Source organism: Gadus morhua, chromosome 16, assembly GCF_902167405.1.
Source record: "Gadus morhua chromosome 16, gadMor3.0, whole genome shotgun sequence".
Lineage (NCBI taxonomy): Eukaryota > Metazoa > Chordata > Actinopteri > Gadiformes > Gadidae > Gadus > Gadus morhua.
The window spans coordinates 10,753,956-10,781,945 of record NC_044063.1 but is presented as its reverse complement, the minus strand read 5'-3'; the positions used below and the strand labels follow the sequence as shown (position 1 = coordinate 10,781,945).

At 48.1% G+C, this 27,990-nt stretch overlaps 1 protein-coding gene across 1 annotated transcript; it reads left to right on the top strand.

Moving 5' to 3' along the window:
- Window positions 1-1,521: 1,521 nt before the first annotated feature.
- Window positions 1,522-27,984, top strand: nectin3a (nectin cell adhesion molecule 3a). The gene is given in 8 exon segments (XM_030381132.1): window positions 1,522-6,444; window positions 14,814-15,155; window positions 20,576-20,631; window positions 20,633-20,740; window positions 20,742-20,877; window positions 22,898-23,015; window positions 23,234-23,385; window positions 27,083-27,984. Coding segments are annotated over 8 exon segments (1,635 nt in total). The 5' UTR covers window positions 1,522-6,413; the 3' UTR covers window positions 27,775-27,984.
- The last annotated feature ends 6 nt before the right edge of the window (window positions 27,985-27,990 follow it).

Sequence of the window (27,990 nt, the reverse complement as noted above, 5' to 3'; positions counted from 1 at the left end):
TCGCTGGCAGTGAAGTATTATACACCATATTATAAACCGTTTAGCTCCCCTGAGGGGGCTTAGCGAGAAAAAACATAATTATAATCATAACCCACACCCTGTTAATTGTTTACAATATATTACGGTAACTAATCAATTGCCTATTTATATATTTGCACTCTTTGGGAAACTTTGAGACACATTACAGTGCGATGGGTCGTGGCCCATCGCACTGATGATCACGTCTGATTGATGGTGGTAAGGGCAGGACTTTTACCTGGTGATTTACCACTTCTTGAGGTATAAATAAACCTTGCCAAGGGTTGGTGAGTGGGGAGGGGGGCACCAATGGAACAACACGCCATGGGGAACGCTTTAATCACAGTGTGGTTAAGTTATGGTGTTTTCCTTTGGAGGGTAAGGGTTAAAATAAATTCCTGCTGAGTTGATGCCCCTTGATGGGAACGTATGGACTGTAATGAAGATGTCACTGGGCAGTAAAGTAGGCCTGGAAATACAGGCGTCACACTGTGGCTGGCGTTTTGAGCGATACGTTTTTCATTGCCAAGATTCCTATCTGCATTTCAGTGTATTGCATTTATTTAATATTCTTTTCTTCATTTGCATTCTTTGAATTATAAACCACATTATTTAATTTCCTTAAACATAGTGTTTGTTTCAAGATTCAATTGAAGTTGGGTTTCATGCGTACCTTTTTAAACAATGTAACCGTATAAAAAAATCTTCATGGTTTGGTTGTTGAAATAAAAATGATTTGCAACTGTAGACGTTCCCTTTTGCTAAATCAGTCACGGGGAAACTATTTCAGTTTCCCCGTTTCCCCGTTTCCCCATGACATTTGTCATGTGACTTCACTGCAGTGTAAATCCTGACAGTTTATATTAACTTTCACATTCAGTTCTTCTGTCCACTTATCTTCACCTCTATCTGTCCAAAGAACAAAATGCAGCCCTTTCAAACAAAAAAGGACACCTGTGAAGAGAAAATAAAGGACAAATAGAAATCAATGTTAAGGGGTTGTCTTTTTAATTCTTGCCTCGATTGATTGAAAAAGATTATAATCATCGGCACGTTTTAATTTCTCTGTGCATGCACCATAAAACTACATGTACCAAAAATGGTCTTACTGTTTATATTGTGTTTGTCGGAGCGTGTGTGTGTGTGTGTGTGTGTGTGTGTGTGTGTGTGTGTGTGTGTGTGTGTGTGTGTGTGTGTGTGTGTGTGTGTGTGTGTGTGTGTAATGCGAGCGCGCGCGCGTGTTGCTGCTTGCGCGTTCACGCCCGCTCGCATGTAAAGTGTTGAGTGTGGTACGGCCCACGCGCATCGGTCGCTATGGAGAAGTGCTCCCAACGAGCAGCAGAGACTCAGACCGAGGAGGAGCAGGGAGCTAAAGCGCCACAGCGCACAGGGAGGAGAAACCATGGAGAAAAGATTGCCGCGCAACAAAACTTTGCCTTTAAACGGACCGCTACCCTTTACGCTACTTTTCATCCTATGCGGATTAACATGTAAGTTGTTTTTGTTTCATTTACACTTTTCCCCGATGTACTTAAAGCCGTAAGGGACTGTAGTGCTGGTGGGGGTCTAACGTTACCGTTAGTTTGGGAGCTACTGGTCTGCTAACAGTCACGGTGCTGCTAGGTGGAGCGCTGCTGCTACGTTCCCGTTCAGCCCGGCTGGCTCCGCGGCTAGCCCGCTTTAAAAGCCATTGCAGCCAGAAAGCAATCGGGGGTTGTTGTTCCGTGCACGACATTGGGATGCTGGTTGAACTGAAACAGTGGGATGTGGGTGCCAGTAGTTTGCTTTACGACCCTTAGCCACACACACCCCAGTGAGTGCGGACGGGAGTTTGATTATTTTTTTCCATTGAAGTATCCCCGTGCTGTGACTGGTGAATGTCGTCCCACCCAACTCGGCCACTGCAGTTATTTACAAGTTATGCGCTGTATCTAAATGGGTATCTTTTAAAACGACCCTGCCCCATGTTGGCATGGTGATAAAGTGCATGTTTGAGGTGAATGTGACTGTGACTGAAATGGCCATGTGTCAATGATTTGAAGAAAAAAAAAGTTGATATCCACAATATACCACACGAATCGATGTGTTCTCTACGACGGTAGTCCAATATAAATTAAAAGCTATGCAGCCTATTTCTGTTATTGGATAACGTGGGCCAAGGGGAAAGTTTGTTCAGGCAATGGGTTACGTGTTCCTGCTTCGGCTCCCTATGACGAGCAGAGCGTTCAAGGCAAGGTGATTGTTTCTGTGGGTCGTCATGTGCATTAGTGGCCTCCTGGCCAGGGAAATGAAGACATATTTCAGTGACTGGGCTGAGGAAAGCCACTGCAGAGCCTCGGAGGTGATGTTAACATGCAGTTAGGCCACATGCCAGGTTACCTTTCAATCGGTCACACAAGGAGGTGATCCATACGTCACTGTTTAGGATGGGACAGGGCACACCGAATGCTCAGATTCCCATGGGGCAGCATATAGGCCTCGATTGATTCACTTATTGATGTCACAAATGTCAGGCCTACATAAACACATTATTGTATAACTTTTGGAAGACGATAAAATCAGATTTTACTTGAAATCCCTTCCTTGCTCTTCGAATGTTGTTGTTGTCTCTCCCTCTATCCTACCACAAACAGATCGTCAGTGAAGATATTTTATAAACATGGTGACATAATCAAGTCAATATTATTAATTATTCATTACCCAGTGGATATTTTTATAATCGAAATACTACTTTTGAACTTAGTGCGTTTGGGGCTTTAGTGGGATGATGTATTCATACACGTACCACTGTTTGTATTTTTATCATTCTGCAATCTTAAACTTTGTAGCAACCAGGGTGGTGAGGAGGGTATCATTGCAGGGCGTGGCTATATTCTGAGGTCTGTAATTGAAAACCATAGTTGGGTGGCTTCTACTCCGTGACTTTATGATTCCCAATATAAATAATGTAGTAATAGAACATCCCAAATTACAGACTGAATCCAAAAATAGATGACCCCAAAAAAAGTGGTTAATTGACTCAAATGACTTATGACCTAATAAGAGTTTACTGTAGGTCAGTAATGTGCTATTGGCAACAGTCGGTTGCCATCTCTTGTTTTAACCGGTCATAGCTTTGAGCCCATGGCAGCTGAAGCATATCAGGGCAGTTTAATATGTCCTTGTGTTTAGTTAGGAACAGGTGGAGGAGTTGTCTCCTGACACTGTCAAGACAAATGGATGAGAGGAAAAACAATTAGCAAACAAGTAGACTTTAGTCAGATTTGATCTCTTACCATGTAATGCGTCTCTCTACCTACAACTACAATCCTTAATACAATCCTAATGCAAATTGATCCATGCTAGATTCAGCTTTCCTTTGGATAATGAATCTTTGGGATATGGCCAAGTCTTTTTTCCAGATTTGGATACACGACAGACTGATCACCAATTGATGGTTTAATAATTTGCCTTGGAAATCACAGTTCACTAAATGCACTTTAACCAAGAAAAGACTCCAATCTAGTGATGGGGGGCCACGGACGGTGACGTTACATTTTTCATTGTAGCCATCTGCAATCCAAACAAGAAAGGTCTCCGCCACAACCTGTTCAGGAAACAGGTTGTGGCTTTTCGGAAGTGCAGCTGGGATTCGCATCGGATGATTTGCTCTGATCCTTTTCATTTGAACTTAAATCTCGGCAGCCGCTGGGGCTGCAGACTGAAACCTCCTCATCACATTAAAAGAGTTCTCCCCCCCTTTGGAGCGGCGGCCATCAGCAGATGAGCGTTTTGCTTTATAGTGGGACATGGTGTCTGCCTGGGCGCTGGGGGCGGGGTGTACGCCGGCTGTGACCACAAAGGCTGTGTTGGTCTAAGGCTCCACCCTGTGCCTGCTCAGCCACACCCTGCATGATGCATCCACCACCCCTGGACAGATGTGACTGCGAGAGGCGGGAAAGATGCTCCGTGGTGGTGGTCCATTATAGTTTGATGAGGCCCCCCCCCCAATCCAACATTAGCATGGTAGCCCGTCACAACTCTTCGCTAACTGGGTTTGTACATAAACAAATGGAAAACTTTTAAAAAAACACTTGAGTGTTTTTGTGGTGCTTGTACCATTTGTCGATTGTACTGAGCGTTGCTTCCCTTTTGAGAACGGATGCAGCTCTAATGGTCCATTAATGACTTCCAATAGTGAACTAGCCTGTTTCTATCGGTGTCACAAGTGTCGATTGAAGCGTTATGTTTCAGTTGGTGGGCGGTTGTGGGTGGTTTCTTTTTTCTTAAACCTCTGAATGTAACCTCTTTTGGTAACAAAAATATTAACCTCCTGTGATGGATTTTCCATAGAAAAGGGAGTAATTGCACCCATTTGTGTCAGGAAAATAAATCTTTGAGAAGTTGAGTCATAAAACTGGTAGGTAGAAATGGCTTCCAGATATTTGTGTGGCTAACTCCTACGGTGAAAGAAGAGATAAAAGCCTTTTAACACCAGTTTACTGGCCAGTTTGATGCTGGTTCTTTTCCACTGTAAACGTGGATCATATTGCATGAATGATTTAAAAGCACACGTTAAGACACTGTGGAGTGGCACCAGGCCTATATGCCAATCTCTCTCTCACACACACAGGCACACGCACACGCACAGAGAGAGAGCTACTGGAAACAGGTGAAGAAGCCTTGTTTAACCACGTATCACTTGTTCGACCCGGGCCTGTAAGGGTGTGTTTTGGACAAGCTGACAGCCGTGATGCTACTAGTGTTTCAGACACAAGCACTCATTCCGCACGCACACACAGCCAACAGTGCCCATAATGTCTGTGTGGTGATCCCCGCACAGGCGCACACATACAAGATACAAAGGCTTACACATACACCTATTAACATCTATTAGCATAATACTGTTGCAGCTGTGTCTGTTAAGGCTAACAGCTGACCTGCAGTCCTATCTTTTTGTGCCCATTTCCATCCAACTGCTAGACACACAAGTCCCTCTCTGTTCTACTAGGTACTGTCTCTAGACAATAAGGGAAGCCGGTTAGTGCTTTCCCAAGAACACCCAGATTGACTTGAAGAAGCTTTACCCCAGTTAACATCTTTAATAACATTGGAAACCTTTTTAATGTTGCACTTATGCTTTATACCCTTTTTAAAAGAAAATATATTGGTAGCAGGAGTTATTTTTCTTTGGTTGAACATGAAACTAATATCAGTGCTGTAAAATGTATTGGGCCTCCGTGTTCAGAGAATATTAATATGGTGCTGTAATTTAGGTAAAGGTTTATTTATCTGGTAATGCCAATTCTGGCAAAGTAAGTCTCCCTTGACATCAGTCTTATGGTCTGTACTATATATTGTATCGACTATGTAGTAGTATGGTTGCCTGTGGGCCACAACATAACATCACTGTAGCAATGCAGGATGTAATACTGCATTGCTACAGTGTGACAGCCCCAAAGTGTAGAAAGAAGGCAGCACAAGAAGTCAGGTTCCCGTCTTATTACTTTTTCAAGGTGCGCAGCACTTGAAGGCAAACTTGAGAATCTAAAATGGTGTGTTTGAAGGATGCAGTTGTAAATAAGAAGCAGCCAAACGTATATTTGATGCAGTTTAGAGTCATGGGCTAATGAGGCGTTCACATGCTGTAGTCTTATCAATGGGTCACCTCAGCATATCAATAGTGTTGCTAATAATAATTTTGTGCTGAATACTTTTTAAGTGAGTAAGTTATTCCATATAGCCTATTGCTCGCCAGTCAATGGCTGTACTGCAGCCTAATAATATTGAAATTAAACTGCACTCCTCCAATGCGCTTGCTATTGACTCTGATTAATACATTTAGGAATTACACAGGGAATTATCACGTTTTTTGGGATGAATAATCATAATCTTGCATGGTGTGAGAAATTATTCCATACTAAAACCAGAGCAAACAAACAAACCTTAATCCCGGTTGGATTACGTTAAATGGCCTGTTTGCTTTTCTGTGACCCTGCCTTGTACTTCAAATATATTACTGCAGCAGTTGCTTTATTAGGTATGTTCCACAACCATATCAAAGCTGGACCTCTGCCAAATTAGCTATCCCTGTTCCTACTGCTGGCCCACTCCAACACTCATATGTCTGTGTGTTGTGTTTATGCGTTCGGTTTAGCTCAGTAGGTAGAGTGGGTGGACTTGTAACCGTAAGGTTGCTAGTTTAGCCCTGAGTAAGACGCCCAACCCAAACTGCTCCCTGCTGTCGCCTTGCATTGTTGACTCTGCCGTCGGTGTGTGTGAATGTGTGTATGAACCGACGTAAATCAACAACTTTTCATTGCTTGTTCTCGGTTTGTGCTTACAAAATTTTGAACGGGGTCTTATGTTGCACATAACATATAAAGAGCTGTTCCTCTTTGCAATATGGAGAGGATATGGATAGCAGGTCAACGGACAAACATTGCAGTGAGTTTGATTCTATTTTTGCGTTTGCTGCTTGGTTTGTGAAAGGGATCATAACAAAATAAGTGGCCAGGGCTATTTAAAGCTCAAAATACAGTTGTAATATTTCATTTTGGATGATTGGATTACATTGGATTCCCAAGGGGGGCACTAGTCCATTTGAAGAATGTACATGTGTCAGTCTGGTTCGAGCCATTACATTCAAATAATACACTATAGGACTTAATATTAAGTTTGACTAGGATCACCAAATAAGGGTCATATTTAGTGCTGTTGACCTGTTTTATCCTGAACTCATTCTACATCTAATCAAGACTCAAATATCAAATATAACACTCTTTATTTCACATTAAACATATCGCATGCATGTATTCAAAGACACCCTTTCAAACATAAACAACCGGTCACTTGATGAGAGAGTATATGTTGAATATATGTGATGTGACACCTGTTTAGTTTTTACCGAACTTTATTGTCCTTTCACTGTTCTGTTCTATGTCACTCCATGCTGTACAGTTACTGGGAGAAGGAATAGGATTCTGGTATTGAGGGTATTGAAACAGCTATACTCACCAAAGACCTATGGTTCTAAGAGATCGTCAATGTAGGGGGTTGACCCCAAATCAACAATACTTTCAGGAACAGGGAGAGGTCGAGCCCCAGTTGAACTGGGAGTGGCGAGAAAGTAAACTCCCTCTGACCAGCACAATGGACCGTGAAACGCCGGCCGGACCAAACTCTGTTTTTATGGGCCGCTGCCTGGAGTACACATAGTGCAGAGGCTTTGTTTTTGTTTGAGCTGGTTTGACTTCCTCTGTGGCTGGGAAGTGGTGTTTGCTGCAATAAGCAGTAAGACTTGTCAAGTGTTTTTAATTGTCATCTAGCCTTGGCATTTCCCTCCATACTAGTTATTTTAGGATGGGATGAGGTGTTCCCAAAATGAATGCAGCATAGTATTGTTTAGCGATATTACTACAAAATGTTGGTCATCTGTTTACTTGATTTAAAAGTTTTTTTTCTTTTTTGATGAAAAGGTATTTTTATTCATAATAGTATAATGTCCTCCAAAAGTTGTTATACTTTTTTTTTAGGGGCTTAACACACATTTTTACTGGTTTAAAGATTAATGGTAACTATGAGTTATTTGATAGAAATTACAAGGTTCTTCAGCATGAATGTTTAGCATGAAAACAATGTTTGACATTGACCGGCTTATAATATCATACAAGAAAATGAACACGAGACAATCATGGGAACAATCGTCCAGCAAAACAAATCAGATTTCCCTCGGGGTCTGAGTGGTAAGAGGGGGACCATGTTGACATTAGGAAAGATCGGGCTAATGAAAGTACAGTAGCCCATTTAGTCCAAGCCAGGGGAACTGCAGTCTATAATTAGCATAGGAGACTTCTCTGTGGTCAGCCCCACCCACTCCCCAGAGGTTGGGATCTATTTCTGTCTGAACGAATATAAGATTGAGCGAAAGTCTGGGTTTGCTGTTTAAGACATTTCTGATTGGACATTTCTGTTTTCTTTCTCTGTCAAGTAGTGTGGGAAAGAAACAAGTGCACTGTCCATTCCGTGAGTGTTGATTCAGGGGATTCTGGGCTCTGTATGGCTCTCGCTCTGTTTCTTTAGACCTCTTTTACTACTGGCAATAGCCTACACTTTAAGGGAGAGTGGTTTGAGGGGAAGCCCGTTTCTCTGCCCTGCCTCCACCCAGCTGTTTAAGAGCTAGGATGTGGTTGGCTGGGGGTGCTCTGTGCGTAGAACGTAAACCTACGATGAAATGCTTTCACGGAGCGATTGTTGGGGCAAGTGTCAATGGCTGTTGCTGGCATCAGGGCTACTGTTGGGCTGACATTTTATTATCAGTGTGAGTTTAACTTGGAAATTATGATATCCTGCGCTGTACAACAGCTGTTAATGCCTTCTTGGTCTTACTCAGCCAAACTTGCTAATGTGAGGAAATGGTAGCAATTAAATCAATGAAACGGTTATTCATTATCCATAAAAATTCCATTGTCCCCCCAGAGTCAGTAGCCTTTGTGCCATCCAGTTTTTTCCATGTTATCTGGCTTATGGTGTTACTGCGCGGCAGCCGTCAGGATTTCATGGTTGTCAGCTCACGAGCCAAGGGAACGGTTTACAGCCTCTGAAACCTCCTCCTCACAGAAGCAGGGAGCCAAGGCTTCAGGATTTGACACGATGAGCCAGCACTCTTCAACGGGGGATACCCTTCCTCGCCGGGGCAGATCTCAACACCACCAGGGTGACAAGGCAGCGGCCTCTCCTCACAGTACCGTGTCAGGGCTTTCATGCACTGGGGCTCTAATTGAGTCGTGCGATAACCTCCCCCCCCACACACACACCACGCTGACTGCGGACACGAACATGCTCCGTCATCTCATTCGCATGGCGGGTAGATGGGTCCATTTCCCTGTGAGGGGCTCCCAACAGCAGCCTTTGCATGTAAGGCTTTTTGTAACAAAAAAATGAAAAAAATGCTCTCCTGTACAATATTCAAAATGTTATAAACAGCATAAATATAATTATATAAAATGCATACATTGTCTGCTCTTGAACAATGTCAAGCAGTAGAATGATCCAGCATGTGTAGATATATTTCCCGACACAGCGTGCAGCACCAACAATAAGTGAATTCCCACACGGCAGGGCAGTGCAGGAATGTTTGTGTTGCTTTGGCACACAATGGTTGACATTGTCGCTCTTCAGGGTCCCCTCGCACACTAGCTCACTCCGAGTACACTCCACGGTAAGTCGTTAGCTACCTGCTACCGACGCCGCCTTAACACCAGTGATTCGATTTGGTTTGATTATGCTTTGCCCTCAAGCCTGCTCTTTAATTAAACGTAACTGTTGAGAGGGGGCACGGACACACGGGCCTGCCTGGTAGCAGTGAGCCAGGGGTCTCCCAAGTGGGCCGAATGACATGTGAAAGAGCCCGGCCGGCCCCTTTCAGTGGCCTGTCAACCCGTGTTTGTCTCCGCCGTGAATTAACGAGGCTGGAACGGCCCTGCACCCTCCAGCCTCACAATGCTTGGAAGGAAGGGGGTAGATTAGAGTTGGTGTCAGGACTAATGGCTTTCTTCACACTGCACAAATATTCCCAGAGATAAAGTCACGCCATAAACTGGCCATGCAGCCCAACAGGGCCACTTGGCAACAACTGCCCTCTAAATTGTTTTGAACAGACTTATGGGTTCCTCTGGTGGGGATGCTAGGGTTCTTAAGGGTATACAATATAGGCATTGTCTTTTTCCCCTCCCTCTTTTTATGGCCTTTTAGATTGCATTCAAGAGGTTTCACACTATATAGAGTTTGAGGGAACCGTTTTTAAAGATGCGGTTTGTTCCTGCAATTATTTTTGTTCATCACCTCCTAAAGAATTTTAAATGACACTTTGTGACATTTTGGTCATTTCTGGTTAGAATATATATGATTAACAAGCGTTAGGTGTCTTTTTAATTATAGAAATCAATTCGTAATTATGCTGGTAAAACATAATTACAAGAGTTTTATTATTTGGTTAAAGTTGGAGAAATGTAATGTCTCCCCTTGGTCTCAAAGTCTAGACTGTTAAACCATTGGCCTACCAGTGATTTTATGTGTGATTCTACCAGTAAGGCCAGTACTTAACTGTGATTGCTAAGCTATGGAGCTAGCCAATTCATGGATTTGCATTATGCTCTCATTTCCCAATGTACTATGGAACTGAAAGTAAGCCAGTGAGACCTTTTGCTGAAATCTGTTCATCTTTCCTCCATGCTTGTTGTTACGTAGTTCCTTCTCTTTGTGTCGCTGAGTTTCAATGTTCAGTTTCCGCTCTCTCTCTAGACCTCGACCACACCGCCTAGAGCTCGATCTCACGTCTGCATTCTTCTGCCGTGAGGTCTTCGCTCCTCGTTCCTGGGTGCAGCTCGATACAATAATCAGTTCATGAAGTTTGTCTACGACTTTCTTACATGTCATGCGAAGCTGTTTTTTTTATTTTTTCTCCATCCTTGTTGCTCCGGGAAGGTTTCTGGCCTCAAATGTTTCCGTCCTTTCCCAGACTGCTCCGACATGGAGCTCAGTCTCCTGTGGGATCTCTCCAGGAGTACGGTTCAGTTGGGAGAGCCGGGCCTGGAGGCTCGGTCAGCCCGGGGTAGGTGGAGATTTTGGCTCGTCAAGCGGGCCAGCGTCGAATGTTTGAGCCGGTCGCTAGGCAAAGAGGAAGGTTTTGATTTACCATTGCGTCGTCCGCCCAGCTTGTCGCAATTAGCGATGTCAGTGGGGAGAAACAAATATGAAGCATTTGCTCAAAGGGCAAACGCATCGCTCCCATGAGTTCATTCTTTTCCTGGGGTTTCACAGAAATCTCTCCTGGAGAAGGGCAAGAGTGCAACATGTAGGGATATCCACTTCTAAACGATCTGTAACGCAAGCTTGGGAACATCCGGCTCTTTGTTAGAGGACACCTGATCCCGGGGTGATTGTTGTACATTGTAAAGTATTGATAATAAATACTACAAAACGAATGCCTAGAACATCGGGAAAAATACATGATTTGGCTCGGGGTGTAGATTTATACATTTCCCTTGTTATGATTGGGAACACCTGTGTGTTGCTAATCCTAGGAGGCCCTGTGTGGAGTTGTGAGGAAGTGATGAATATACTGTCCCGCCGCGTCTATAACCGAAGCGTACTGCTAAAGTCCCAAAGGGAGCGCGCTACACCCTATCTGTAGACACACTACTTTAATTCTGTTTGCATGTTATATTTCAGACACTCATTTCTATGGGTCATAGCGGCTGTGCTCTGGCTGTGTACCTCGCCGTCCGGGTTAAGCTACGCCAACTCCCCACCCTTTGACTCCCACCCTTCCTCCTGGCTGTAGGTATCCCACGTAGAGACCATCTGTCTCCCCTCCGCTAATGGTGAGGGTGGAGGCCACACCGAACACACTTCCTCCCCCAACCACTCCCTGTTTCCCCTCACCCTCCGCTCCGGCCTACACGTCTACTGTAAAGCAAACACACCATAGCTTGGCGGGAGTCTGGTTTCTTTGTTACGCTTTGACCGGGGTCCGAAAGGTGACACACGGGGTGAGTGAGGCGGACACCCCGTCCCGGGCAGTTGGTCGGGCGCAGCGTGGATCAGGTAGCGGTGGGAGTATGTGGAGCATGTTCCCGAAGACGAGCCGCGCCGACGACACGTGTCTGGCCCCATCAGCGACATGTCACGCATGCCAAGCGTGTCAGTGGGCAGCCCCTCAACATAAGCCACGACGGCCCGTGACTCTGTTATGTGTCGCTCCTGGCGGGCTCTCGCTGTAACCTACCGCAGCCTATTTTTGTATTAGCTGAGCCTAGCTTTAAGTGTATCGCCGATCAGGGAGGGGTTCGTGTATGCTAGGTGTCTTCAGTAGTAGTAGGAGTAGTAAGTTGTTTTAGTGGGCACGGGAGCAGCTGTGCTGTCATTTCAAAGGGCCCAGAACAGGGGCATGTGTGGCCTTCTCGACCCTGACCTGCAGCAATCCCAGGGCCCCCCCTCAGGGCTGTGGCCAAGCACGTAGTAACAGAGTTTCTTTAAGGCCCTCGGATTCAAGGGTGGTATGAAGATGTCCCGGATCGAATGTGACCGGCAAAAATAGAAAGGCAGTCGTCCTCAACTTTCTGTCGACTTAAAAATAGGCTCGTTTATTTTTATGTAAGCCAGAGACATCCATGCAGGTTAATAGGTCGGAGCGAAATGACGTAATTACGTTCCTTGTTGTCAACAGTCCAACTGGAACAACAAAAAATGGAAATGTTTTTTCTCCTTGTATTGTCCGTCAAACCAGTGGCTGTCACTGCTGCTCGCCTGTGCTGCAAATAAACAACTTATTCCAAATCAATATGGTCACAGGTTTTTTGCTGTGACCATTTCGTTCTCACAAATAAGTTGAGCGTGGACTCTCATTTTGTTGTTGTTTTTCCCTCAAACGTGTTTATCTTCAACAGAGGAAGCAATCTTGGTCCCGTAGCCCACAGACCATGTGCATTAACTTAACCCATCCCGACTCTTGACTAAAAGGCTCCAGGAAAGGGTGAAGACTCCAGGGGATTGCAGGGAAGAGTTGTGCTGACCAAAGCAATAATGCAGCTCTGTGACTTGTTATAATGTGTTTTTTAGACAACAATGGGAGTCTTTGTGAATGAAGCCGGTCCAGTCGCTAAACAGACAATAGTGGCAGGAGGAAAGATTGTTGTTTTTGGGCAGGAATAGGAAAAATGGGCCAGCTTTGTCCTTTCAGCTTTAACATGAGTTTCATATTATACATAGCCGTATTTAGCTTGATCATATAGAAGTAACCTTACAGAAAAAACATTTGATGGGATTTTGGAATCTCTCAATTCCCGGAATCAAACATGTGAACAACTGAACATGGAAGACAACGTGTGTGTGTGTGTGTGTGGTGTGTGTGTGTGTGTGTGTGTGTGTGTGTGTGTGTGTGTGTGTGTGTGTGTGTGTGTGTGTGTGTGTGTGTGTGTGTGTGTGTGTGTGTGATGACGAAAATTACAGGGGTCAAAAAGGAGCTCAGGGAGACTCAGCCTACTTGGCTATATTTCCCACTCACCGAGCTAGCATAGCTGTGGCTAACCACTCATATTTACGCCAAAGAGACCCAAAATACCGGGCCAGTGGATCACTTTGTTAAAGCTTCAGAGTACCTCATACACATTGGAGAGTAGGTAAGGTACTAGAGAGAGATATTCAAGTCTCCTAAATATTCTCCCCTTCCCTTAACCGAAGGGTTAAGGGAAATGCAAAACGTTCGTTGTTTGACGAAAAGCAAAACTGAAAGTTCGTTTAGAGTTTTTCACTTCCCCTTTTTCGGTGTAGAACTGAAAAAGCCCCCGTTTTTAATGGGAGTCCCATGCATCGGTGAAGTCATATTAAAGCTCTCATAGCCACACAGCATGTTGTAAATGTGTAGGCACGAGTCTATATGTAGGCATCCGTGACTCATTTGTACTATGGCCAGAGAAAGAAAAAAAACGCCTGTTTTTGTTTCTCTGGAATGGATGGAAAAAACGATCTCTTTGACTTTGACCACAACTTGTAATGCATCTCAGTTTGGATTTCAGATGTTTTACTTGCTGAGATAGTGCGATCAATCTCCACGGTTGTCTGTTTGTTTCTTGAGCTGTTTGTTTATTTTGTTATACGACATTTTACCCGTCTGACGCTAGCAAAGCAATGGTTAGTAGCTTCATGTAGTGTTTAAGAACACAAATCTCCATCATTCACACGCCTTAGAGGGTTGCCTCCCAAATAGATCTTAGTTGAAGGCTTTTATTTTTATGCCAGGGCCATGCAGACCGCCATTACCCAGCACATTCATCCTTTTGTCCTACATTCAAGCTGAACGCCTCAGCCAAGCGACGGCAGCCAGGACTCAGAGCCAAGTCCTAAGCCTCCATGTTGCAGGTTTTGTGTCACTTCTCCTTCATGTCTAAATACACCCACGGTGGGCACTGACTCAGATTAAGGATCTTGTAAAACGAGGCAGAAAGAACGGTTCGAATTGAACGCTTTGTTTAATCTCGTTCCAGGTTTCTTTTTTTGAGCAGCCCCCCCCCCCCCCCCCCGCGTCCTCCCATCCTGCTTTAAAAGGTCTTCTGATAATTAGCCGAGGCTGTGTCTGGGTGTCCTGGGGAGAATGTGTGTTGCTTATTAGGATGGAAAGTGGAACACCACAAGGAGGGGGCTTCATGGCTTTTAGAAGGCAAGGGAGAACCTTCGGGGAGAGCTGTGAAGGCCGTACTGCAGGCCTGTGTTCTGGCACACTGCGCAGCTGTAGGTTGATTGAACTGCACAAGTAAGCACAGAGCACTACTTGGTAGGGGGGCGAAATGTGTTGTTCAAAACAAAGTGCCTTTTTTATACCTACGGAAAAACAGTTTGAATGGTTATCTTCATGTACCCTAGGCTTTTGGTTGCAGATGGGTTTACATTTCACGCAGTAAGACAATCTTCTCTTCAGGCGCTGAGCTACTTTCTCAAAAGCTTTAAACTAAACCCTGATTTGTAAAGAAATCTTTCTGAACACTGCAACGCTATCAGTCATGTTTTCCCCTCTGTCTACAGAAAATGTGTTGCATGTGTAATAAGTAGGCCCCTGTAAAGCTGTTTCATCTGCATTTGCATGTGTTGGATCTCGGTTGAAAGAAAAAATAAACCGGAGGAGCTCAAGTTCGGTCTGTGATGTCACCATAAGACAACATCAGAAGTAACCCGAGCCCCGCCGAACTCCAACTCTGGATTCGGTCGCTGGGCGCCGTTCCTCCGTCTGATCTCCTTCCTGTTCCTCTCCCTCTCCGCAGGCGCGAGCGCTAACCAAGTGATCGTACCCGAGAAAGTGAACGCGGTGCTGGGGAAGAACATCACCCTGGGATGCAAGATAGAGGTGGGCTCCAACCTGACCCAGAGCTCCTGGGAGCGCCATCTGCGCTCGGGCCCCATCACGATAGCGGTGTACAACCCCGAGTTCGGGATCTCAATCTCCAAGGAGTACGCCGGGCGCGTCTCCTTCCTGTCGGCCTCGGTGCACGATGCCACCATCATCCTGGAGGGGGTCGGCTTCGCCGACATCGGCTCCTACACCTGCAAAGTGTCGACGTTCCCGCTGGGCAACACGCAGGCGTCCACCACCGTTAATGTATTAGGTATGTAGGATTTATGCCCCTCTGACAACTTGACTGTTGGGTGCTCCTCACTGCTAACAATGTCGGTCCACTCAACAATTGTACTCATGCGGGTGGGCTTTTTGAGAGTTGGAGATTATTGTTGGGAGAGCATATTTCTGCTCACCACTAAGAGTTGTTTTGTACTTCTTCAGGATGCATTGTCCCCGAGATGCCATGGTAGTGTTGCGTAAACTAATTACATGTAATTATACTGTATTCAACGAGAAATTATGAGTATTGTACGCAATAGTTTGAACTAGGGGTGTGAACGGTTACAAAAAATTGTAAACGGTTAAACGATTTTTTCGTGTACGCGGTTAACTGTTTTTTTTTATTAATTAATGAATTATTTTAAAGTGGGCCGCAGCCTCGCTATAGGGGGTTAATTTGTTTATCAACACGGCGGATGCACGAGCAGAATGATCGCAAAAAGAACATTTGTTTGACCGGTTTCCTATTTCTCCGGTTATGATTTACTAACCGGTTACACGTGAACCCATGCACACCCCTAGTTTGAACGTATACACCCAATACACAGCCCATCTCCCAAGTACTCTTGTCTGGTAAAGTCGATAGCTTTATTATCGTGAGATTAACTCGGCTTAACCTTTTCGTTCTCATGTAAACATGAGCATAGGTTCAACCAACCGTCCATTTTTAACTGTGCCGTGCACACCAGTGAGCACGTTGATGTGATCCATAACTAATCACCGTGCAGTACCGGTCACGAGGAGCGCCATAGATGTAGCACTAGGTACTAGGGCCTCCCCAGACGCAGGTAAGTAGAAAGTTATTCTTGGGACTGTCGCCCCTGGAGGGAAAAAGCACTCTCCTGAGTGATCCAGCTCCCAGACGTCTACCTGGCCAGAGGTCACCCACGTCATAATCCCCGCAGCCCGGTGGTCCCACTCTCCTCACTCATCTCACTGTCTCACGGCCAAGAAAGAAAAGAAAGTTGGCTCTTGTTTTAGGGTTACAAAGTGCAAGAATTCCCTTGAGCACTGAGTCTTCCTACTGATTTGTTGAGTCCCCTTGAATAATGTCGAGCGTGCTTCAGTGTCCCCTATAAATATTCATAACGCTGGTCTTTGCCAAATTCACGGCTACATTCTATGCAGATTCCCAGCCTTAATCCAAACAAAACTGCACATACAGGCATACCCCCAAAATGCCGTGCTTTCTTAGCCTACCCCCGAGTCAATCAACAACGCCGACTGTATACAATTGCATAATGCATATCCCACACCATGGCCGTAAGGCACTCACCATACCATGTGGACACAGGAAACGTCTTTTCTTTTTTGTTTGGAGGCTGAACGGTAAAGCCTGTGGTCAGGGCGAATTTCCACGCCCCGTCTTCCTGAATTGATGGTCGGATGGCGTCCGTGAGCTCTGGCGGCTGCCCCGCACACAGCAGATTCCCCTGTGCCTCCGGAGAGTCTGGCTGTCTCTGGGGACTAATGAGCGGCTACATTAAGTGCTACTGTCACAGCCACGGTGTCTGGGAGCGCCCAGAGTTCAGTCAGACGTCACTAGGCCCGGTGTCGTCTCGCGGCCACAGCCCCTGGTCTTCCACACACACAAACACACTCGTTCGTGTTTTATACTTAGGCGTTCGCTCACTCGTGATTCTGAGCCACGGTTGTGTTGAAATGCATACGAGATGCATTATGTTTTGAAATATGAAGGCTCTCTTGAAAGTTGCTTCGTGGGAACCGAGCAGTCCTTGGGAGACGTGTTATTTTTCTTTTTTTACACCAGAGCTTTATAATTGTCAGTGTCTGATCTCAGCAGTTTAACGCTCCTGTAAGGAAGAGAAAGTACTGCATAAGGAAAGGAGAGCACGTCTATGCAGTTCTTCCTTTTGTAAGAGTTTTTACTTTAAGAAATTGAATGGCCAGCACAGCACACCGCAATGGTCCAGAATATGAAAAGAGGACAGCTATCTCAGCTAAAATCTATTTTTATTGTTTGGCAGATAGTTATTTTTTGTAGTGAATCATTGCTGTTGAAATAAGAGACTACGGAAACACTTAATTTGTATGTTCTCATTTTCAGTTCAATTTGATTGTGGTAACGTCCATGTGGTGTTTTTGAAGTTGTTAAGTACGGGCTTCGAATATACCTAAAGATACCAACACGGCTGTTTTTTGGTATGATATTAAATTGATTTATTCAGATGTATTACATGCATACCTGTGGTATTCCCTCTACAAACTCAAATACTTTTTATATCTACTAGCAAAACAAAGTCAGAGCTTTCTTTACATGGGTTAGGCTGCAGTGACCCATGCACTAACAGTTTGTTATGCTAGTTAAGCCCTAGCTTTACTTCAGAGAACCCCGTCCCGTAGAGTAGACCATGGCAGTCGGGGACATCCGTGGAACATTGATGAATGTATCTCAGAAGAAACGTGATTCCGTTGCACTTTTAAACAATCTGACATAAAACCGTTATCTGGTGTAAACTCTTTTGACCCTTGTTTCGCAACAAGTGTCAGGCATGCACTAAGGTTCATCTCTGCCCGTGCTGATTCTGCGGAAACAATGATTTGTTAGGCAAATTTACAAGAAATAGGGGAAAGGTTCAAATTTGACGAAGGAAAATATTGCTGTGAATGAGAACCAATATAGATGTCCTTCTGTGAACAAGTTCATGGGAAAACACGTTTTGTGCACAGTGTAGTCTTCAGAAGCAGATATCCAAGTGGAACCAATGTCGCAGAGAATGACTCGCCCACTCTGAGAGGTACTTGAACTCCTTGAGTTAACAATGGTCAGTGTGTTTTCCTTCTCCCTACATTATTTCTGCTTATTAGTCTGTATTCCAATGAGGATGTCGTTGTTTTTTTCCGCCGAGTCATGACATGGGCGGACACCGGTTGCATGGCGAGGGAGGGCAAAATCCTGCTGAGCCCGACACCGAAAGCCCTTTTATATTCAGAACCGCTGTGACGCGGGAACATAAATCACATCGACCCTTTAAGAAACACAGACTCAGTGAGACTGCCCCATCTGTCGCTGCATGCGGAGGAAAACGGTTGAAACATCCATTCAGGGTCCTGTCCGCTGCCTCAGTTGCACACAGATGAGGGCCCAATCCCACCGGGGCCCCAGGTGGGCGGGGAAGGGCCGGAGCTGGCGGTTTTCCCCCGCTGCTGGACAGGAAATCGTTTTTGCCCAATTCAGTCGTTTCCCCCCACCCACCCCACTCTCTAGCTTTTCCTCCACCCATCCAGGGCCCCCACCTCCCCGGACAGGTCCGCCACCCCCTAAATGAACACGTCATGTGAGGGGTTTATTCTGCAACACACCCCGCCAGGTCGTCCCAACATAGAGCCACTACTGTGCATGGAGGTGGAGTTGGTGGTGGGGATGGGGGGGGTAGGGGTAGGAGTAGGAGGTGGGTGTGCCTAGGTCAGGGGGTGTGGAGGAGAAACCGAAGAGCCAAGTGATTTAAGGAATGCGAGACCCAGGGTTGGGAAGGGCAGGTTCTCCCCTCCGCTAGGCGTGGGCGGAGGCGCGCGGTATTTTTGGAAGCAGGAACGTCGGGGGTTATTAGGGTCCGCTGTTGTATCTTGAAGCGCAGCCTGGTCGGGGAGCAGGCTGCCAGATGACTCGCTGTGTGTGTGTGTGTGTGTGTGTGTGTGTGTGTGTGTGTGTGTGTGTGTGTGTGTGTTGTGTGTGTGTGTGGTGTGTGTGTGTGTGTGTGTGTGTGTGTGTGTGTGTGTGTGTGTGTGTGTGTGCGGTTAGTAGTTAGTGGAACAACTGTTGGAGGTTTTTGTCCACATTAGGGAGGCAGTGGTACGGTGCCACAGGAAGGCGATATTAAAAACAAATGGGTCTGGAAAATGGAACAAATCGTCCAGAAAGTCTACTGATGGAAAAGAGAGATAGCTTTCTGCCGGTGTACTCAATGTTAACTCTGTTAATATTTCCTATGCAGCTCTCTCCCTCTCTCCTCCCATGGTACCTTCCAGCCCCTCGTTTGAACTGCTCCCCCCCCCCCCCCCCCTTCTAATAAAACCCTCTCGGGCATAAATGCTGACTGGACAGGTTGCCTATTATGAAACAATCTACCCCACCATCTTACTCTGTAGCGTCAGAACAAAGGAAAAGCGCCTTGCCTCATCGTAGCGTCCCACGCAACAGGTATCGGGGATCTGCGTTACACCTCGCCCGCTCTCCTGCCTGGGATGGATCTGTTGTGACTCCCTGTTGTGGAGAATCTGTGTTCAGTCTGAATCCCCTGTTATCCAGAGTCCTCCCCAGGAAGACAGAGTAATACTACGCCGGCTTGTATCGTCGTTGAGCAGGACGTTGGTAACCTTACCCCCCTCAGTACAAGACACTGGGGTGTCAAATGCTGAATACAGGCCGACACTGGGCTGTTTGATTACTGTGTGTGTGTGTGTGTGTTGTGTGTGTGTGTGTGGTGTGTGTGTGTGTGTGTGTGTGTGTGTGTGTGTGTGTGTGTGTGTGTGTGTGTGTGTGTGTGTGTGTGTGTGTGTGTGTGTGTGTGTGTGTGTGCGCGTGAAACACATAATGAAGGGTGTTCATGGATCGTGTTGCTGCTACAGTACGAGAGTTTAATGATGGTATTCTTGCCATTTCCATTTACTAATGCACCATTTATATTTGCTGTACAACAATATACGCAACAGCACCATCCATTTCAGTGTCCGGTAAAGGGCCCCTATAAGATGGACTGGCATTGCGCATGCATTTTAATAAAGACCAATGTGACGATATTTAGAAAGTCTCTTCTTTCCTAGTGGTTTAAGTGTGTTGAAGTCCACTCCACGTCTCGTCATGCATTATGATGGTCATTATTTATTCATGTTCCATAGACTGTTTAAGATCAATGTTCATCTTCTACTACATCTCCTCCACTCTTTCCATCCCCTCTACCTCTGTCTCCTGACCCCCTGATCTCCACAACCCTTTTGCTCTTCCTCCTCTTCCTCTGCTCCTGTCTTCACGTCTCCTCCTCCTCCTCCCATCTTCTCCTCCGTCCATTTCTCTTCCTCCTCCCATCTTCTCCTTCTCCCCCGCCCATCTTCTCCACCTCAAATTTCTTCCATCTTCTCCTCCGTCCATTTCTCTTCCTCCTCCTTCTCCTCCTCCCCTCTCCTTCTTCTCCCCCTCCAATTTCCTCCATCTTCTCCTCCCGCCATTTCTCCTCCTCTTCCTCCCAACTTCTCCCTTTTCTCCTCCCATTTTCTCCATCTCCACCTCAAATTTCTTCCATCTTTTCCTCCGTCCATTTCTCTTCCTTCTCCTTCTCCTTTTTCTCCTCCCATCTTCTCCCCCTCAATTTCCTTTTGCCTTTTCGTGCCCCTTCCTCCTCCTCCTCCCCTCTCGTCTTCCTTGCCTCCCCCCCCCCCCCCCCCCCTCAGTGGAGCCCAAGGTGTACGTGTCGGGCGGGCCCCACCCGCTGCTGGACGGCGCACGCAGAGTCGGTGGTGGCCACGTGCGTGGCGGAGCGGGGCCGCCCGGCCGCACCGTGGTCCTGGGAGACGTCTCTGGACGGCCGCTCGGAGCCGGCCACGCAGGACGAGGCCAAACGGCACCGCCACCGTCCAGGCCCACTACGTGTGGCGCCCGCAGAGCCACGCCCAGGGCCAGAGCCTCACCTGCGTGGTGCGCCACCCCGCCCTCACCACCGACTTCCGCATCCCCTTCGCGCTCAGCGTGCAGTGTGAGTACCCCCCTGTCCTGCATTTACGGCTACATTCAGGGCATTCAGCAGACGCTTTATCCAAAGCTACTTCAAAGAAGTCATTATAAACAAAGTCATTTGTCATTAGAAAGTGAAGCAATAGACCGCTGCCGGTACAATGAGGAAGTTCATAGAACCAAGTGCAAAGCACCAACAATCGCTAGGTTAACCCATTCACTTTATACCACAAAGATAGCTAGGATAAAGAGACTTGGATAGAGGTTCTGGGGTGCATTAGAACACCGACCACCAGCCCATTCACTTGGAGAAGAAGGGTTAAATGTTATAACAAAGGCTCGGCAGGTCGAGTTCTCCAGTCTGGGAGGTAAATAGACAACATTCAGAAAGTTCCCGGCCGCTCCCTATTGTCATCATGTATCCAATAATCCGGGCAGGGTTCTCTTGGCTAGCGGGTGGTTGACTCCCACCTGAAGGTTTCGGGTTCGATTGCCAATGTTGGCACTTGGTATTCTGGCATTTGAAGGCGGGCTGCCCAAACTCCCCCTGCCTGCCTCCAAATGACCTGACAAGAACATAACGAGCTTTGGATAAAAGTGTCTGAATTATTATAAAAAACAAAATGCAAGGTATGGATTTATCATTTGTTTTTACGATGCACCCAAAGCTATTATACATCGTCTGGTTCCTCTGATGGTTCCGCGAGCTTTCAGTCGGATCCTTCCCGTCGGAGGGGGAAGCTTCCTGAGCGTTTATAAGGAGACGGGGGAGGTTTATTATAATGCAGCATGCCACTGTGCAGCCCAACCAGACTCAGTCCATCTTATCTGTATTAACCCACATCGATGGGCTGATTTACGGACGCTCTGCTCCACCCTTCCCCCTCCCATCATCCATAAAGGGCCATTTAAGAGCCGTCCTAATGTTATAATCATCGATGCATGCTTCCTTGGCGGGCATCGCGCAGGAAAGGATCTGTTTGGACTGCGTGAGTGCAGACTAATGAAGGCATTTTATGAAATATTGATCAGCGCGCAGCAGAAGCGATGCGAGGGGTGGGAGGGTCGGTGGGGGGGGGGGAGGCTGTTTGGAGAGGGGGGGGGATGCAGAAAACCAAGGTTAATGCCGGAAGGTAAGGGGCTTCTGAGCTCAATAAATCAAGTCGGGCGCTATTTTCCAAGCGCAAAAGAAGCATCATCTCTGGGTTTGGCAAGAGGGGGGTGAATGTCAGCGGCCGCAGAGACACCAGGCCTCGTTCACCGCGCCGCCATGACTCCCGCCCCCGGGGGGTCCTGGTGGAAATCAAAACCCAACACAAATTGGATATTGTGTTGTCATTGTTTGCCGCGTGTTATTACAGGAGAGCATCTGTCGGAGGCGTTCATTTCGCCGCGCTCCAGAGTCGCCTTTTTGTTTGTTTCTCAGCACGCGGTAGAGTTTATTATTAGCCACCGCTAGGCTGCTAGCCTCCTGTCTGCGCGGCCGTCTGTCGTCTTCCCGAGACGGGGGAGCGGGGGGGTGGGTGGGGGGGGGGGGGGGGTGTTATCTGTGGGTTGGCCTGGCTGCGTTCCCGCCCGCCCGCCCTGCCTGTTTGCGCTTTGTTTCTCCATCACACTTTGTTTGTTTTATGAAAAGGCTAATTTGTCATCATGCACACCGCGGTCACATTGACTGATTAAGAAGTGCCCTGTAGTCGTATATCCATTCCCCCTTGTATCATGGGTCCTTCTCTCCTTATTGAGGTTTATAGGTTGGAACGGATTCAAACCCTGGCTAACAGGCGAAACACAGAATACAACAGCATATTAAAAGATAATTCACATCACATGTGAACTAAGAGGAGTTCACTTTATTTAAGCCAGTAAGGAAAACGGGTATCGTTTACATACAAATCCAATCTATAGTAAAAGGAGATATATTAAGCCAATCCCCAGAAAGTAAACTGTAAAGGTGCCAATGTGTTGGAGAATAAGCTCCCACACTAGTCAATCATTTAGCGGCCGGGCTCTCAACATCTCTGTAACTCTTTTGTTTCACACAGTTGCACCATTGGTGCGGATACTGGGAGATGATAAGAACTGGTATGTGGGCCAGAAGGACGTCCGCCTCGAATGTGGTGCCAAGGCCAACCCCCCCGCCCGCAACTTCACCTGGATGAGGTCAGTCACGCACACGCACACGCTATGTGGATCACCTGTCAAGATGCAGTTATTCGTCAACATCAGTAAACGTCTCCATTATTGATTCTCAATTACTACTGGGAACATAAATTCTATTTGCTCTGGATTGACTTTCGATTTTATCTCGAGTGACTGGGCTTCAGTGTAATATTTCAATGACCCAGATTCAGACTCTGTTTGCCTTGGTTTTCTTACAGGATGGATGGCCCGATGCCCCACGGCGTGGTGATATCCAACTACAGCTTTGCCTTCACCAGACCTTTAGACCGCAACGACTCTGGAGTGTACCGATGCGAGGTGTTGAACGACATTGGCCTGCGAAGTCAAGACGTCCACCTTTGGATACAAGGTGGGATTACAATTTCTTGGCCCTCTAATCAGTTTCCATTCATCCATCAGTCGACTTTCTTTCCCTCTCTTTCCGTCTCAGTTCATCTTATCATTGGCGGGATATTTTATATCTTTGTGAAAAGTTAATTGCATGGATCACATGTTTGTAGACCTCTCTCTCTGTCTCTGTCTCTGTCTCTGTCTCTGTCTCTGTCTCTCTGTCTGTCTGTCTGTCTGTCTGTCTGTCTGTCTGTCTGTCTGTCTGTCTGTCTGTCTGTCTGTCTGTCTGTCTGTCTGTCTGTCTCTGTAAGATAAGCCTCTGTCAAGTCGAGCTAAGCCACCATGGAGCTGTTTCGGCCTTGCTCGGCTTTCATGCATTCCTTGTACCCTAAGAGCAGAGAGACACAGACAGAGAGAGAGGGAGAGCGAGAGAGTATCGATACCAAAAGGATTCACTGTCGTGGTCTCGGCAACAGGGAAGAGAACGTACATCCCTCCACCTCCTCCTCCACCCTACCTCGCCACCCATGCTGGCTTTGGGAGCGAGCACAGCAAAGCATCCACCAGTGTTGCCGTTTCGCCCCTTTGTTTTCCTCACGGTCAGGTTTCAGGGTTGGACACAATGATGGGGTGTTCTGTCTCCCCGACACACACAAACTCAGGCACACACACTGTCTTTGTGCGCATATGGAGTGTGTGGGTATTTTCCCACCCTTAAAATGATGCCTTTTGAAAAAAAATAAGTGCATACATGCAGAGAGGAGCGGTTGTGTATTTAAGGAGGATTAGTTGAAAATCACCGCCCCCCCCCCCCCCCCCCCCCCCCCCCCCCCCCCCCCCAAAAAAAAGGAATGAAGAAAAGAGATGGGTTCTAGGATTTCCCAGACTTTCCCAGATTTCACTTCTTGGCAAGTTGCAGTTTCATGAGTCAAAACGGTCGTCAGACACCGGCCGGCTTACGGCGCTCCTCTGTTCTCTGCCTGGTTCTTCCCAGCGCTCCAGTCTCAGACGTGCATCACGCCACAGGAACTCTGCATCCCTCTCTGCTTTCCTTCTCCCCCTTCGCTTCTTTTTATTCTTTTAATCCATGTCCAAACAAAACGACTGCTGCGTGCAGACGCGTAGTCCTCCCGGCACACAGGTCCTCTCGTTCTCACCGTGGAGGGGGATAGAGCAGAGAGAGGGGGCTACAGAAAGGGGAGGAGAGAGGGAGTTGGGGGAGAGGGAGGGAGAGAGAGGGAGCTACAGAAAGGGAGGGAGAGGGAGGGAGAGAGAGAGGGAGCTACAGAAAGGGAGGGAGAGAGAGAGAGATGGCGAGAGGGAGCTACAGAAAGGGAGGGAGGGAGAGGGGGAGAGAGAGAGAGAGAGGGGGAGCTACAGGGAGGGAGGGAGAGAAGGAGGGAGGGAGAGAGGAGAGGGAGCTACAGATAGGGAGGGAGAGGGAGGGAGAGAAGGAGAGAGGGAGCTACAGAAAGGGAGGGGGAGAGGGAGAGGGAGGGAAGAGAGGAGAGGGAGCTACAGAAAGGGAGGGGAGAGAGAGGGAAGAGAGAAGGAGAGAGGGAGCTACAGAAAGGGAGGGGGAGAGGGAGGGAAAGAGAAAGGGAAGGAGCAAGAGAGGGAGTTAGGGGAAGGAGAGAGGAGAGGGAGCTACAGAGGGAGGGGAAGGAGAGAGGGAGAGAGGGAGAGAGAGAGGGAGCTACAGAAAGAGAGGGAGAGGAGGGAGAGAGCTACAGAAAGGGAGGGAGAGGGAGAGAGAGGGAGCTACAGAAAGAGAGGGAGAGGGAGGGAGAGAGGAGCTACAGAAAGAGAGGGAGAGGGAGGGAGAGAGAGGGAGAGGGAGGGAGAAGAGGGAGCTACAGAAAGAGAGGGAGAGGGAGAGAGAGAGGGAAGGAGAGGGAGGCAGCTGGACCCTGCCCAGAAAGGCTGTTGGGCTCCCATCTGTTTAGAGGCCCCGTGTTGGAGTCGTGCTTCTCCAGGAGAGCATGGCCGACATCCTGTCCAGGAAGGACTCGCACTGGGCAATTATCCTGGCTTTCTGTAGATATCCAAGATGAGGAGATGAGCAGGCAATGGCATGCTGCCTCTCACTCACTTTCTCACACGCCCTCTCTCACTCTCTCTCTGTGTGTCTCTCTCTTTCCGCTCTCTCTCTCTGTCTCTCTCCCTCTGTGTGTATGTGTTTCTCCCTCTCTGGATCTCTGTGGCTCTCTCCCTCTGTGTGTGTGTGTGTCTACCTCTCTGTGTGTGTGTGTGTGTGTGTGTGTGTGTGTGTGTCCCCTGTGGAGAGGGCCAGGTGGAGCCCACAGCCCTCCCAGTTGCATCCTGGGCCCGTTGTGGTGTTGGCTTCTGAACTCAGGCTGCCGCTCGGCTCCGTGGACACAGATGGTGTGCTACAATGTCGTCCCCCCCCCCCCCCCTCGAGGGCCTGGTTCGAGGCCGGAGGAGATTTAGAGAGGGGTTAACACCAACTGACAAAGGGAGGCGCTCAGTGGGCCCTCAGTCCATTGACCTTGGACCCCAGCAGCCCTCTAACCACCACACCCTCCTCCATGGGTCTTTGGTTCTTCCAACTCGGTTAACTTCAGCTGGTTAGAGTCTCCGCTCCGAGACGACCGGAAGGCGTAGTGCCCCGGAGGGACTCCGCTGTGCAGTGTTTGATGGTGGGCACCCTGAGAGGCGTATGGATCCCAGCCCTCTGCCGAGTGCTCAGTCACACCTCCCGGTGGCCAGGCCTTTGATGTTCCCTACCATAGATAGACTGCTGGTGTCAGGATGCTTCTGTCCCAGGGAGTGGGGGTCAATACTAATAGAACGGAGATGCTCAGCCTGACCTTCCTGCTCCAAAGATTCTCTCCCTCGCTCTCTCATATCTCCCGTCTTTCACTCTCTTCACTCCCATCGTCTCTGTTTCTCTCTTTCACCTCTCTGGCTCTATCTCTCTCACCCTTCTTTCTTGCCGCTATCGTTCTCTATCTCTCTATCCTCTCTCGCCCTTCTTTGTTTCCTCTATCTCTCTGTCTCATCTGCGTCCTCTCTCGCCTTTCTTTCTTGCCTCTATCGCTCTCTATCTCTCGATTATCTTCATCCTCTCGCCCTTCTTTCTTGCCTCTATCAATCTCTATCTCTCCATCATCTTCATCCTCTCACCTTTCTTTCTTGACTCTCTCTATCCCTCTTATTGTCTATCCCCTTTCTTGTCCCTCTCCCTCCCTCCCTCCCTCCCTCCCGTCCCTCCCCATCCCAGCTTGTCTCTGGTGGGTGAGTCTGAAGGTGGAGCCTCCAATCGATCCCCTCAGTATTGTCTTCTCGCATGACTTCTCTAAAAGCACAGGGGAGGAAAAGAGGGAAATAACTGCTACTACTCACTCACACGTTTAGTGGGTCATTGCCCTCTCTCTCTCTCTCTCTCTCTCACCCTCTCACTATCTCTCTATCTCTCTCTCTTTCTCGTGCTCAATGGCCTTGAGCACTTTTGCTCTACTGCCCTCCTTCTATCATTTCCCCCATTTTTGCAAAGCGGTATCTTTCAATAAATCCTCTCTTGTTCGTCCAGCCGTTTGATTTTGACTCTGCAGCGATACTGTATCACAATGTTCCCAAGGTTCAGCCTCTTATCCATCTTCATCTTCCGCACGTGTGTGTCTCTGCTCCGACGTCAACGACGGCCCCTCAATGCTACCCCTAACATCACACTCCCCCTCTCTCTCTCTGTACAGACCCTCCCTCGACCACCGCCGCCCCCACCACCGCCGCCTCCCTCCACCGCGACGCGCCCGGTAACAGCACGGAAGCCCAAGCCCGGGCCCAGCTCACCTCGCCCACCCTGGCCTCGCTGCCAGACAGCAGCCTGGGCACCATCGTGGGCGGGGCGGTGGGTGGCGTGCTGTTCCTGGCGCTGCTGCTGGTCCTGGCCGCCGTGTGCTGCATGCGCAAGCGCCGCACCTTCCGCGGCGACTACTACACCAAGCAGTACCTGGGGCCCTCGGACATGCAGAAGGAGGCGCAGCTGGACGTGCTGCAGCCCCACGAGCTGCAGGAGGTGTACGGCGACAAGGGCAGCAACGGCGGCAGCAGCGGCGTGGGCGGCGGGAAGGGCAGCAGCCAGGACCTGAAGCCCAAGCCCGGGGGCGACGTCATCTACCCCGAGTACCCCAACGAGCGCAAGGAGCACGACGACTGGGGGGTGGGCCACCACCGGGCGGGCGACGGCCACAGCGACGAGCCGTACTACCCGGAGCACTACAAGAACAGCCACAACGTGCACCCCTGTGGCCCGCCGGTGCACAGCTCCACGGTGAACGGCTCCCCCTACGTGCCGGAGGACTGCTACGACAACAACGGCACGGACAGCGACTACGTGTCGCACATGGACGGCTCGGTGATCTCGCGCCGCGAGTGGTACGTCTGAGCGGGGGAGTGGGGGGAGGAGGAGGGGGTGAGGGTGACGAGGGAGACGAGGGACTTGAGACTTGAGAGGGGGCTTCGAACAACGTCCTGCTAGGAAACGGTATTTCTTCTAAAAGTACGCGACGCAATGATCCAAGGCTGCAGTGGACGTTCCTGGTGCGGTGGTCTCTGGAGGGAGGGGGTGTTCCGCCTAGGTTGTAACCACTTACCTTAAGGA